The sequence below is a fragment of the Teleopsis dalmanni genome, chromosome 2 (genome assembly GCF_002237135.1).
Source record: "Teleopsis dalmanni isolate 2A chromosome 2, ASM223713v2, whole genome shotgun sequence".
NCBI classification, from domain to species: domain Eukaryota; kingdom Metazoa; phylum Arthropoda; class Insecta; order Diptera; family Diopsidae; genus Teleopsis; species Teleopsis dalmanni.
In genome coordinates, this window is record NC_051847.1 from 57,655,925 (window position 1) to 57,670,331 (window position 14,407).

At 28.2% G+C, this 14,407-nt stretch overlaps 2 protein-coding genes across 4 annotated transcripts in view; one reads left to right on the top strand and one right to left on the bottom strand.

Moving 5' to 3' along the window:
• The window catches only part of LOC119684387 (pyruvate dehydrogenase (acetyl-transferring) kinase, mitochondrial), a 30,456-nt gene extending 29,432 nt beyond the window's left edge, over window positions 1-1,024 (top strand). Inside the window, exon 7 of one of the 2 annotated variants that reach the window (XM_038098422.1) lies at window positions 754-1,024. In XM_038098422.1, coding sequence (XP_037954350.1) covers window positions 754-819 — 66 coding nt within the window. In that variant the 3' untranslated portion in view covers window positions 820-1,024. The remainder of the gene's footprint in view (window positions 1-753) is intronic. The other variant, XM_038098423.1, reaches the window with a different exon arrangement.
• Window positions 1,025-1,675: 651 nt separating this feature from the next.
• Window positions 1,676-12,965, bottom strand: LOC119679517 (PTB domain-containing adapter protein ced-6). Of its 2 annotated transcripts, XM_038091913.1 has the most exons (8): window positions 12,696-12,780; window positions 12,262-12,338; window positions 5,259-5,479; window positions 4,709-5,157; window positions 4,421-4,647; window positions 3,965-4,336; window positions 3,736-3,902; window positions 1,676-2,014 (listed from the first exon to the last, which is right to left on the bottom strand). In XM_038091913.1, the coding sequence occupies exons 3-8, from the start codon at window positions 5,418-5,420 to the stop codon at window positions 1,949-1,951; spliced, it is 1,443 nt and encodes a 480-aa protein (XP_037947841.1). In that variant the 5' UTR covers window positions 5,421-5,479; window positions 12,262-12,338; window positions 12,696-12,780; the 3' UTR covers window positions 1,676-1,948. The 2 variants fall into 2 exon arrangements, with proteins under 2 accessions (XP_037947841.1, XP_037947840.1); XM_038091912.1 differs by lacking the exon at window positions 12,262-12,338 and having other exon boundaries at window positions 12,696-12,965.
• Between the last annotated feature and the right edge of the window lie 1,442 nt (window positions 12,966-14,407).

Consider the following 14,407-nt stretch of genomic DNA (forward strand, 5'->3'; position numbering starts at 1 on the left):
AACTCTTTTTTTCTCTGGCTTTTGCCTATACATACAGCTAATGATCTTGATTTTATGTTGTTGTAGCCCGCTGGGGGATTCTTGTATAGTCCCTTTTTGGGGGTGTTAAACGACATTTGGTCATCGATATTGAGGAGTAGTTCCGGGACGTAGACCCGGTTGTTATTTGAACCTCTTAATTTTATAATTTTGAATATCTATTTCTACTGTGTCTATAAAATAAAAGAGCTATTAAAAATATATAAAACTATTTACACTATATATATATATATTTGTATAGATATATACAAATGCCATATGGCTTATATCTTCTTCGTAGGTTTGGATGGAACTTATTAATTAAGATTGATTGATATATATAATACACATTTGTTTAGATATATACAAATGGCTTATATCTGCTTCGTTGGTTGGGATGGTACTTATGAATTTCAAAGGTTAAGACTAGTAAACTTGTGATTCCAGCACTGAAGGATTCATTAAAGAAACATTTTCAATATAAAAAGATTGACAATGATTGGGCTCTAAAAGGATTACTGAAATATTGCTTTCATCGAACTTTCCTATCATGTAGATGCATATAAATGTAGTGTGCTGATAATATATCTTTGGTTCTTTGTTATTAAAAATTTATTGAATATAACCCACAAATTCGTCTAATAAAAATGTTAATAACGACAAAAATGTAATTGTAATTTGTCTAATAAAATAATATTAAAATAATTTTTTAATTTCTTTATAAAATAATTTTAGAGCTCCGACATGAATGCACGCCAGATGAACGCTTCATCACCGAAACGCTATAATGACATTTTGTAAAAGGTGGCTCTTAGATTGGAGGATATGGGTTACTATATGCATTGCATTAAGCCAAAGTAACTTAACTTAAGCATTCCTGCAACAAAAGCACATTAATGTAAATCCTTTCTACTATTAAGCAATCAATGAATATCCTTAAAAGTCATTAAATTACATTAAATTATCTTTAGTTACTTACAAAATATGGAAAACAGTATTTGACACAAAGTGCATGTTGAATTTTTTTTTTGTTGAATTTTGTACAATTTGTAAAGATTTGTAAAAAAGTAAACAAAGCATTCGATTTTTTAACAAGTAAATTTAATAATAATAAAATATTTTTACGAGGAAAACAACTTTGAGTTTTCGGTTTTTTTTACACTAAAGTATGTCGTAATAATACAATAACATTGCATATGTAAATTTTTTTTCTGTTTTCAATTACAATTGTGAATTGCAATACTTTTTAGCAATAATTAAAAATATTAATAAAAAATACATACACATAATTTTATAAATTTTTAACATTTTAAATGGTGTTATCACTTGTTCAACGTCTTCAAACATTAATTAATTATTTATATTTAATACACTACACAACAAATTCATTTTTCTAATATTGCTTTTTACATACAAATACAATAATAGTATATAGCATATATACTACATAATACATACAACAGCATTACTGGTACATATACATATATATATCAATCAAATAACATAATTGCAATAATAATAATAATAATAATAATATTAATAATAATAAATATATATATATATTTGTTTATATTATTAATAATACATAAAAATAATAGCGCACATATAAATATTTAAATTTATAGACAGAAAAAACAAAATTTATAATAAAAAAATAATGCTGATTGTTTTTAATTAAATATACAAAAGACAAACTAATTAGAATATTTACTAAGTTATTCATTTATGTTCATTTACGGTAAATAGTATTCGATTTAATATATTAAATTTAATAATAATACAATGAAGAAGCAGCATACGAAAGGAATTAAAGGTCGACATCAACAAAAACTGCAAGTACATTAATTTCTCACTTGCCTTAAAGTGGAATGTTCTTATCATTTTTATTAGAGTAAAGTTTGGAATGCTGGCTGTAGAGTTGTTGCATAGCTCACTTCCTTAATGGATCGAGACTTTCCAGTGAAAAATCATCAACTGAAATGCTGCTTAGCTTATTCTGCAAAATGAAAATAGAGATTAGTTAATGTATTAATTAGATTTGTTTAATGCAAGTGAGAAATACTATAATCCTTAAAGGGTTATAAGAGATATTTACGATTTCACGTAATGAGTTCAGTAATCTAGTGATATAACATAGTAAAAGACTAAAGGGAAAACATCAAAATATATTTCGGGAACAAATGTATTTTATACATGTTAACCGATCATCGTTTTGTGTCATCAATAGAGTACTACTAAGCCCTACATGTGTTAATAATGTCATTCAAGTCAACCTATAGATCTCATTTCTATAGGTAGAAATAGAAAGTATTACATTATTGTTCATTTATTGTGTACAGCTACTATTTTAGTCCAAGTTTAAAAAAGATAATTTCAAAAGCAAAGATTTTGTAAATGGAAAACATATTCATTAACATTAAAGTTTTTATTGTATTTCAACGTCCTTTATCGTAACTATGCAAGTTATATGTCCTAAACCTATAGAAGTATTGGATTCAGTCATTTATACAATATCAACTGAGTTGTTATGCACACTGCTATCAAAATCTCCAAGAACAGCATGGTCTATGCCTCTGCGTCGGCATATAAGATTACTAACTCCAGGAATCTTACAATGAGGTCTACGAAACGGGCTACAAAAAAAAAACACCCAGTACACTAAAAGATTATCATCTTAAGTGTGTAAATCAGAGACCTATCTTTTGTATCGCTATACTTGTAAGGTCTTCAGCTTTTTAATATGTATTAAATTGGAATTACTACAATTTTTTGACCCGGTACCAGACTAACCTGCCCCTCATATTGAGGTAATTTTTTGCACATGCAGATTAAAGTTAACTAAACTCCTATTGTCTATGATAATTGCTTAAGTTTTGCATAGTGGTTTAATCTAATCTTGTCATATTAGACTTCTTATGTTTTTGTAACGAGTAAAATGTATCCGGAGTTATCTATTTCGTTTAGTTGACCTTGTTATTTTACTGAAGATGCTGAGATACTTAAAACAAATTAGAATAATGGCAATAGTACTGTCAAATTAAGATGAAATATCGAACTCTTAATGAAGAATATGATAATTCAGGAATATTGAATATCTACCACATAGCTGGAGTTTCATTTACTTGATTACGGTTGTGGAGCAACAAAGTTCTTATTTTCCGGGAAGAACTGCATTTACTCTTATTCCTAAACAATATTTTTCCCTTTTTGACTTTCTTTGACCAAATATGGCCTAACTCCTGTAGCTATATTTGTAATTCCATTCAGGTTATCTACTTTATAGACTCTACTATTACAACAGCAACATGATAATCTACAGTTTAAGGGGGGCCTACTATATGGTATTAGTAGGTTACTGAATAAAATAGTTATAATATGTAGGTCACAGGCCACTAAATAAAATTCGATTAGCTATTTTACCTGGAACCAGAAACAAATGATAGATTGTTCCGATGAGATAGAATAGATGTAAAAAGAATTATTGGTAAAAATAAAAAATTAGGAGCAATAAAGAATGTTATTGCACGGCAGGCTTATGTCCTTTGTGGATTATCACACCATGAAAGAAGAATTTGCGATGGCAAGAAAAGCATAAACTCGAATAATCAAAAGGAAAGGAAAATATTATTTTCTAAACCCATAGTTTTCTAAGAAAACACAATTTTATAATGTGCACTATCTTTTCAAATAGTTATGTTCAATGTTAAATGTGCTTACCGTAAAAATACTAGGTCCATTAACGTCGAATGGATCTGAACCGAACAAATCCGCATTTCCATTCAAAATATGATTGTTATTATTGTTAGTAGTATTGATATTGTTGTTGTTGTTACTGGTTGTTGAAGTGCTGCGTCTTGATGCAGCCATTTTTGGTGGTGGTGCAACTAAAATAAAGAATAAATTTTAATAAAAGTTTCAATAAAAATTGAATGTATATAAAACATACGTAATGGTGGCGGTATGTTGATCTCGTTTGTAAAACTATTTATATTATTAATAGTGCCATTATTGTTCAATTTACTTTCGCTATTATTATTAAATAATTGCTGACCATACGTTTTCGCTGGTTCAAAGCCAAATAAATCACTGCTGTCATTTTTACTGCTACCGCTGTCAATCGATTCATCAGCACGTGGGTCGAAGTCACTATCTGAATCAGAGTTGAGTAAGAGTTCCTCCATTTTTTGGCTGCTGGATTTATGCAAAATTTGGCTTTGTATTGAGTTACGTGGCGGCACCATAGGCACATACGATGTCGAATTGGAAGATTTATTAGAATGACTTGAATTCGTATCAATCAATAACTTATCGTCGTTAGCTAAAGAAACGAAATAAAAACAAAAAAAAAATTAAAAAAATAAACAAATTTTTTTCAAGTTCAATGTATTGCTTGGAAACCTACTCATTTTAATGCCATTGCCATTTGCAAGTGGATTACTGCTCTCATTAGATACTTCTAAAATATCTTTAATGCCCATTTTAAATAGTAATGTATCTAAATCGGCTTTAGAAATTTTAGTTGATAACTCACGCAGACGATTTTTATAGATCGTAACCGTTTTTTCCAAGTCAGCAATTTGTTGTTGTGCTTTACCCAATTCCGTTTTTTCGGTGGTGTTCATGTATTTTCTGAAATTTAAGTTTAAAAGTATTATTTAATTTAAGCAGGAAATTTTTTATCGATACTAACCTATAGGCTAACTCAAAAGCTTGACCAATGGTCAATGTTATATCTGAAGCCAACTTATTAGATATGAACACAAAACACTCATGCGATTCTGGTGTATTGCTGCTGCCGCCAGTGCTGCTGTTGGAACTGACGTTACTACTTAAACCATTCATGTTTCCGTTCCCATCTAATGGCTTCACATTTTTAGCTATAAAACTGAAGAACTTCTTAACACCTTTTTCATCTGCACAGTATGATATATTATGTAGAGGAAATTGATGCAGTATCTTTTGAGTACGTGGTTCTTGCACTGCCACTCCATCCACACTTATTGTTATTTCGACTTTCTTAAATTTCTCCTGAGTCCCTGTCTCAGCTTTTTTCATTTGTTGCGCAAATTGTAATTTACGTATGGCATCCTTGACTACCTCAATGCCTTTAGGTTGATCAACCATAAGATTTCCAAAAAACTAAAATTACAATATAGTTTTAATTTTAATACTAATATATCATTAGAAACCTTAATTTAAATAATTTTCTTGCTCCTATATATAGGAAAGATCTAACAAACCTTGACTAGATAGACAACATGACCATTGACAAGTGCGTCTGGCGTGTGTAACCAATTCTTTTTGGCATTCTTTGCATCGTTTGTGGCCTCTTTATTGTTTGAATTGTTGTTATTGTTGTTGTTATTATTATTTTGCTTATTCCAGAACATCAATTGTGACATCGTTGTACGTCTCGTTTTATTGGGATCAAAAAAATATAGAGAAAAGATTTAGGCCAAATCTGAAAAAAGAAAGAATAAATAATTCTTTAATTTTCTCAAAAAAATTAACTAAGTACACAAACAAAATGCATGGATAAAGCAAAAATTATTGAATGCTGACATGAGTCAAAGAATTTCTGAGTAATATAATCTTCATTGTTAATCTGAAGCACAGAATGTAAGTCTGAATTTCTTTTAATACACAAACACTTGAGTAAATTTCTTGGAAAATTTGTAAAAAATGATATGCAAAGCTATCGCCTCTTACAGTGGGATTGAAAACAGTTCAAGGTTCAAAAAACATATTTATGACAGAGATTTATAGAACAGATTACTTAGATCTTGTAAAACTTGTTTCAAAGGTGGTAGGTACGACCGAGTATTAGTCCAGGAGTGATTTGGTACCACCCAATACACATTTTAATCAAAATTTATAAAACAGTCTGAGCAATCTTGTAAGACTTGTTTTAAAGGGGTAGCGAGAAACTGGGTATTAGTTTTGGTGACCATCCAATACACATTTTGACAGGGATTGATAAAACAGAATTTGACCAATCTTAGAAGAATTGTTTTAAAGGTGCCATGAATGACAGTGTATTAGTCATAGCGCCATTTGTTTAACCAAATGAAGTTGCATTTGAAATTGCAGTGAAACAGTTCAAGGCCGAGAATACACATAATGACAGAAATTTATAGAACAGGCATTGACCTTGTACGTCTTGTTTTTAGTAGATTCTAGGAACGACCGGGTATTCGTCCTGGAGCCATTTGTCTATATACCAAATTAAACTGCACTTTTGTTTAATAAGATAAATCTAACTGAATCTAGTATTTGGAGTGTTCTAATAAACAATAACACAGTAAAAATCACTATACGGATCAGTGGAGAGTATTGAAATAGTAAAGAGCATAAAGTATGTACTACAAGAAAAAAATAAAATGATTATAATTAAAATGATTAGTGAGGTAGAAATTTTAAAACTAATATAACACGCAAAATTGACTTGTAAAATATGAAACGATAAATCAATATTTTCAATATTTATAATATGATATATAATATATATAATATAATATATAATATATATAATATAATATATATAACATAATATATATAACACATCTTTAGTAAAATATATTTTACGATCGCTACGTACAACGGATGGGATATAATCCACGTATACAGAATTTACCTTGGATTAGACCAAAATACTGCAAGGAATGTTACATAGTATTTGTATGTATTGTTTCAAATAGACCATGCGTACTTTTCCATTATATCTCTAACTTATACTGTATTGAGAAAAGTGTACCAAAAATTATTTTGAATGATTGAAGTCAGTGGTAGCAGTAGTCATTATAAAGCGTGATATTTTTTGGGATGATGCACTGGTTCAAATTTTATATCTTGCCTTGTGAAGCACACTAAACACATTTCCCGGTCCCGAAAATAGATATAATTAGTGCATTTATGTACAGTTATCAAAATAAAGCTTTCATGTAGTTTCGATATCTTTCACGTAGTTTTTTCCTTAAATCTTATATAGACTAGAATTATATAGAATTGCTTGCTTGGAATAGTAAGAAAAAAAGAATAGTGATGGATTTTTTTTTAAAAGATTGCGAATAGATTATATTGCTAATGGTTAAAGTTTTTATTTCCAGCAAACGGCTAAAATGTCATAGCTGTTAACTTTATATATATAATATACTTATTATAAATTTCTTTTTAATACACAACAAATTTAAAATGAAATAAATAAAGCTAATATACTATTACTGCTACTATTGCTAATTGCAATTACTGCACAGAATATCGCTGTAACCATATATTCTTATATATCACATTTATCAAGTATCAGAGATATTTATTAGATCTAGACATTGTATAAGTTTATTAATAATAAAATATGGTAAAAAAAAATTGCAGATTTATTTGCAGTATTTGCTTTTGACATAGAATATATAATATTACGTGGAATTTACCTTAATAAGAGTTAGTCACAAGTATCGGGACTAATAATGTGGCTTAGATATTATATCATTTTGAAAAATCATTTTTAATAAGAAGTTTTGAAGAGTTGTTGTAGAAGAATAGTGAATAGAAGTATTTACTGGCAATTTATTAAGTAATTTTCCCAATTTATCAAGAATTTATTTTTAAATCTATATTTCAGTTTTCAGCTGGGCATAGAAATTTACAAATGATCCGAGCTAATGGGTAAGTCTATTTCCAATAAGATTTTCAATTAAAACAACGCTAAGTTAGACTTTAACTGTTGTGTGGTTACATTAGATACGCTTTAAGCTGCAATATAAAGAAATGCGTTTGATAAAGGAGTGCAAAACTAATCAAATTCAGGAGCTACTCATTTTTCAGACAAATAAGTGCGGCTCACCTTTTCCTATAGGGACTCAAAGCAAACTTTCAACAACAAAAACATTTTTGAACAGTCAAACAAAATTGAACCTGATTTCTATTAACGTCCACATATATAACTGAAGAATTAAGAAGAAAAATAAATATTATTGCACGACAGAGAAACTTAGTTGGTTAGCAACAATCTATTAAATAATACCTAGATTTAGGTTTAAGACAAAATAGAATTTAAATTGTTTATAAATTAATATATATACATATAATAAAACTAATAATTAAATATATGGAAAAAAAATGTGATTGAAAAATGTTTAAAACTTTACCAGCAAAACCTGTTAAGAAATTGTTTATGAAAATATTTATAATTTTATTTTTTCATCCCACCTATAATAATAAATAAATAATTAACTAGAATCCAAGTACTTGCATAATAATTTTTACCTAGAACCCGAATTTCTAATACAACTCAGACTGATTCGTACTAGTATCCGTACTTCGGTGTTTAAAACAATCACAGAGCTACGAAATTTTCCGCTTCTAACATGCCAAGACCAAATACTATAATAAATGAGCAGAGTAAACTCTTGATTAATCGCCGTGACACCGTACTTCCCGCACTTGGCCCACTTTACTAATACATTCTTCTGATGTATAATTAGCATAAAGAATACAGAAGACTTATTATTAGCGGCAATAAAGCCAGCACATTTGTGAGCTTAGTCTGAAGCGCGAAGAATGCATCAAATAAAGTCAACAATGAGAATGTCTGATGATGATGAATTCGACGATTAGATTCGAGTCTACTGCTCGGACTCAAGTAGTATGCAGTTGTCTGTGTGTATATGTACATGCATTAGAGAAACGTAAGATACCAATCGGGAAAAACCACTCATTTCCACCGGCCCGGCCCGGCCCGCTCGACCACATAATAGACAAGTGTTCAGTTAATTATGAGATTTTTTCTAGCTTTACTTGATGCAACTTCAGCGCTTTTTTTTTATCTGAAATTATTTAATTGTTTTTATTCTTAGTGAAATCGTGTTCAGCATGTTTCGAGCGTGACGCCACAAGTATTTATTTTTACCAAGACTAATTTACTTTTCAAAATATATAAAATTCTAAATGATCTCTTAAATTACGAGCACTTATCTCAGATATACAATTTGTTATCTATAAATTTTGTTTAATGCAGGTTAACAAATTAGTCAGGGGAAAAAAATCTGATCTTGTTTGAAGAAGGAAAGCAAGCAAACGCTTCTGCATAGGGTCTAAAAATATTTTTTATTATCTATGTTTATCAAAAAAAAATAATATTTGTTTAATTGGTGCATTATTTTCTAGAACATTTTTATTTTTTGACAACTTTATAAATATTTATTTGATGCAGATAATTTTTTATGATTTCAACTAATTATGTCAGCTCATTACAAGTACCCTTTATTTCTTAAAGTAGATTAGTTGACAAGTTAGCCATGGTTCCATTAATCGGTAATATAATCTAATAAACAATTTCTTAAACAAAATCTTAAGAGTTCGTTACAAAAGACAACTTTTGTTTGTTAAAGAAGGGCCTAACTTGTTCCAAAAAGTTATAAAAGAATATTTTATTTTAGAAAACTGATAGAGGTGTCCGTTAAGGAAGTTTCTGCTATCAAAGCGCGTTAAGGTGACTCCACACCAAAGCGAACGCTTATGAATGAATATTGAATGAATACTGTCGACACAAATATAATAGCCAGTTTTTTGTCGGAACTACAAGAAAATGAATTAAAAACTAGAAAAAATATTGACCCTAGAATCAACAAGAGGGAAATAAATGTACTTAGAAAAACAAAAGTTTCAAATGCTATAAAATACGACAAAAACTGAAAATAAAAGAATATGCCTTTGATCTGGTGAAAGACTCCACATAACTGGGATTAAATCTAAACTTTAACATATAATAATGTTCATAAACAAAGCATATTACGATATATTTATATAGCTCTAATATTACAACTTTGAAAAACAAACATCTGCGATTATATATCAAACTCTAATATCACAAATTCTAACGTATAAACTCCGAAAAAAAAATTATATGAGGAAACTGAAAGTTAAAGTTCACCGGATCTTTAGAACAAGTAAAGACTATAGCCTGCAATGAGTTCTTCAGATTGTAGTAGGTATATCATAATTTGCAAAGAGTGAGGATGAGAGAAAGTGAATTTTGATATAGGCAAAACCCCAATGACAACGAATATTGTGATATTGTTATATCAATATAGACGTATAAAGAAAATGTGAATATCTTCAGATATTTCGGAAAATTTCTGGGTGCCATTACTTTTGTAATAAATTTTTAAGTATTATTTAATATAGGTAATAATAATAATAATAATTTAATTTAACTGGGCTGAAGGTTCGTTATTTAATACATTATCTTAAGTTGATTACGCAGTTAAATATGATGATAATGATCATTGTGATATTGTTATCCTAATATAGAAATATAAAAAAAAATATGATTAGTTGCAGATATTGCCCTATACTGACTAAGAGGATTTCCGGATGCCATTCATTTTGTAATAAATTTCTATGTATTATTTAATATACATGTAATAAAATTTAATTTTACTGAGCTTAAGGTCGATTATTTAATACTTGAATAATAAATTACATAGTATAACAGTATACAGCATAACAGTATACATTATAACAGTTTACTCATTAAACATTAAACTGATATTAATGAAATAAAGGACATTGTTGCCGTTGTAACCAATTTTGTGTTCGCATTTAAAACAAAAACCATTAAAATGTACATAATAGTTGATTTTACAGACAAGAGCTCAAAACTAGTTTAAACCTTTAACAAAAAATAAAAAACTATTATTAAGAAATGTTGGAAATATAATTTAATTGCTTCCTTTGATATAAGGCAGTTTACTTGGTGTTTAATTTTTGTATAGTAATAAATATCATTGAAAGCGGATATGAGTCTCCACTTAAAGCTAGCAGCGCATATCACAGAATTTTATCACTCTTCGACATTACAATTTCCTTGCTGTAAGCAACTTATCAGTATGGCAACTTGGTATGGAGTTCGGTAGCGATAATTAACACGACTTCAAAAATAAAATTAATTATAATTATTGCATGCATTTCGGTCGCTGTTGTTGTTGTTGTTTTCAAAAAATGCATATAATTTTATTTATTTTATTGTTATTAAAATAATATGTAATTATATGCAAATGATTTATTTTGTACAATTTATCTTATAGGGTTATCACTTTCTATATTGTAATTACACAACAAAGGGAAAGCGTATTTATGTCTACGAAAATATTTATTAAAAATGTTTGCAAAATCAATAACAACACCATTTGGGGTAAAGAAATTTCATATATTGAAATGAAAACAAAAGTGCAAACACCCTGTATGGACATACATAATTACGTTATTACTGCTACGGAAGTCATTGTCGTCACTCACGTTGATTGTACACAAACGACGTTGACGGTTGTTGATTGTTTAAATTATTTTCTTTAATATTCAAAATGTGTTTGCTTTAAATTTTATTTTTCTAATATTTTAAGCATACATGTTTTATATATAATTTTTTTTTTTTGTAAATGGAGTTGTAAACAGAAACGGTAACATTGGCCATTTTAGCTGTGCTGCATATGTACCAGGCGTTAATAATACATGACACAATTACAAATTTGTTGCTGAAAAGGTTTTTTTTTTGAATGAAATAAATTTTGTTTTTTTAAGTACGAATACTTATAGTTTATTGTTGTAACAAATTAATTTCCCAAAAATCAAAAAAAAAAAAAAATAAAATAAAAGGAAAAAAATTCGATAATAGTTTTAAATTTTGGTAGTTGCAGCAATTAATGACAGGAATGACCAACAAACTACCCATACAACCATCAGAAGCAACTACCTATCAGTATGGAGAAAAAAAAGCAGGAGCGGCATTATTTCACACACAAAACTAATTCGATTTCACACATAACATAAAGCACACACAACTACGGTTCAAATAATTTTTTTTTTTTTGTGTTTTGCTTCTATAGTCAAGGCACTAATTTTGCAATCAACCAATTTGAAATTAAAAAAAAAAAGATAGAATTTTTTTTTTATTTATACGGTTTTTGTTTAGCAACTGTGTTTTTAAATTTTATTGTGCTTAAAATAATAATTTAATGATATATTACTTATTATTTCAACATATATGTCATATATTATTAGTTATTTGTATATATTTCATGATTTTAGCACAACCGCATTGACGTTTAAAATTATTTATTGTGTATTTTTGTTGTAATTTTTTTTTCATTTTTGTTAAACTTTTTGTGCAATCCTAACTCACTCACAACAAAAACAACTGTTAACTTAACAAAGTAAAAACCAGACAAACAACAAATCTACACTCACTTTGAGCAAAAGCCGTGATTTTCTCTGCTTCTTATTCCCAACACAAATCAAGATTAGAGATTCCAATTGAACTTTTCCTTTAAAATTAATTATTTGTAAAAAAAATAAAAAACAACAAAGTGAAGAGAAAAAAAATACATAAAATAAAAAAATTTACATGCATAAAAAATAATTGCAAATGTCGACACACAAAACAACAACAGCAACAATAATAAAATCATCATATAAAATTGACTTAAATCAAAATTTAAATAAAATTGTAAATTAGACTTTATATTTTGTGGTTTTTACACATTTTTAATTATACATTGATGTAGCTGGAATGGTATATTATTGTGAATATATACAACAATATATTTAAAAATATTTTGTTTTTTTTTTATTTATGTGTTATTTTTGTTTTTATTTATTTTTTTATTTAATAGCAGACGTACCCTAAAAAACAAGTTTCAAACTTAAATCAATTATTTCTTTTGTATTAACTGCGTTTTAAAAATTATTAGAAATTCACTTGAATTTTTTAAATTAAAACGAAAAAGCCCGTAATTTCACAAATAAATTAACAAAAAAAAAATCAAAACATTTAAAATCTTGCAAAATGTATTATTAATATTTTACATATATCTATAGTATTTATATACAATTTACAAACGAAACCACGACACGACCCACGATTTAACGCTACCAACGAAGCACTTGAACTAAAACACTGATCGTCCAGTATTTTGATGTTGAGCGGAGTAAAAAACCCAAAGAAAAAATTATTCAAATTATTGTATAAACACAAAAAGAAAAATCTTTGTTTGAGCCACATTGCTCTGGCGCTACATTTCATTAAACGGCATATTCGACTATCAACTCAGTGTATTTGATGGGAACAGTACCACCAGCATAATGTGTTTATGCATAAGTAGAAATTTTAAATTTTGAATCGGTTTTAAAATAGCAGAGATTATTTGAGAACATTATAATCTAATGGACATTTTTGATATCTATTGAGTTAATTTATGTAGATCGTTCATGTGTTAAGAATGTCGTAATCGAGAATTTTCAACTCGAAAAATATTATAATCCCATGAATAGTAATGATATCGATTAACCTAACTTACGTGATTCAGTCATGTGTTAAAAAAGTCACAATCGAATTCATAAACGCAAGAATATTATAATTCCGATGGAAGCCCCTTGTAAAAGAATGTTACAATTGATAATTTTCAAACCCAAAGACATTATAATTCCATTGACAGTATTAATATCGATAAAGCTAAAGGTGGTTCAGTCATGTGTTAAAAATTAGGCAATCGAGAATTTATAAACGCAAGAACATTATAATCTCATGAACTTTATTTTTGTTGTTGTTGTAGTAACGAATTTAAAAATAGTATATTAAGGATTATATCACCAGAAGTCACTGAATATTTTAGTGTAATTGTTGCGAACACAGCAGTGATTTTGTCGATATTGATACTATGATGGAATGTTAAATCTAAAAATAATTTAAACTCTAAACTTGCACAAACCATCTTAATAGGTAATGGCAGTCAAGGAAGAACGAATCTTCCTCAGTTAGCTAAAAAAGCTGTTTTGATTTCACCTTCTTTGTAATTGTGGGTAAAAGTATGGGCATTACAAGATATTCAAGTAAAACATATAACATGTTTTATTGAAATGAAAATGTGATGATCTATTTATTTCTATCCTTCGGGAAATGTTAACAGTTCAAGAAATACTAATATTTGTTCAGGTGTTTTGACCAGTAATAATGTTAGAAATATCGTTGAATATGTCAAACAATTGCGTTTCCATAGCTAAAGCCTTGTTCTGAACAAGTTTGGATAGAGACACAATTACAGTGCTTCTGTATCTTCTCCCGTAGATATTAACTACAACCCTATCGTCCTATCGTTCAGTTTCCAGTTAGGATATATATACCTAGTTACGTTCGATGTACTTCTATGATCTCTCTTGATACTTAATATAAGATATTTAATATACTGAGTCAGTTTTTATTTATTTATGTATTATTTATATTATTGAGATAAATATTTATTTAATGACGTCAAAAAAAATTTTAGTTAGCTTTAATTTCTCACTTTTTTCCAGTTAAGTAAATAACCTGATGTTATTTCGTTTTTAAGGTTCTACA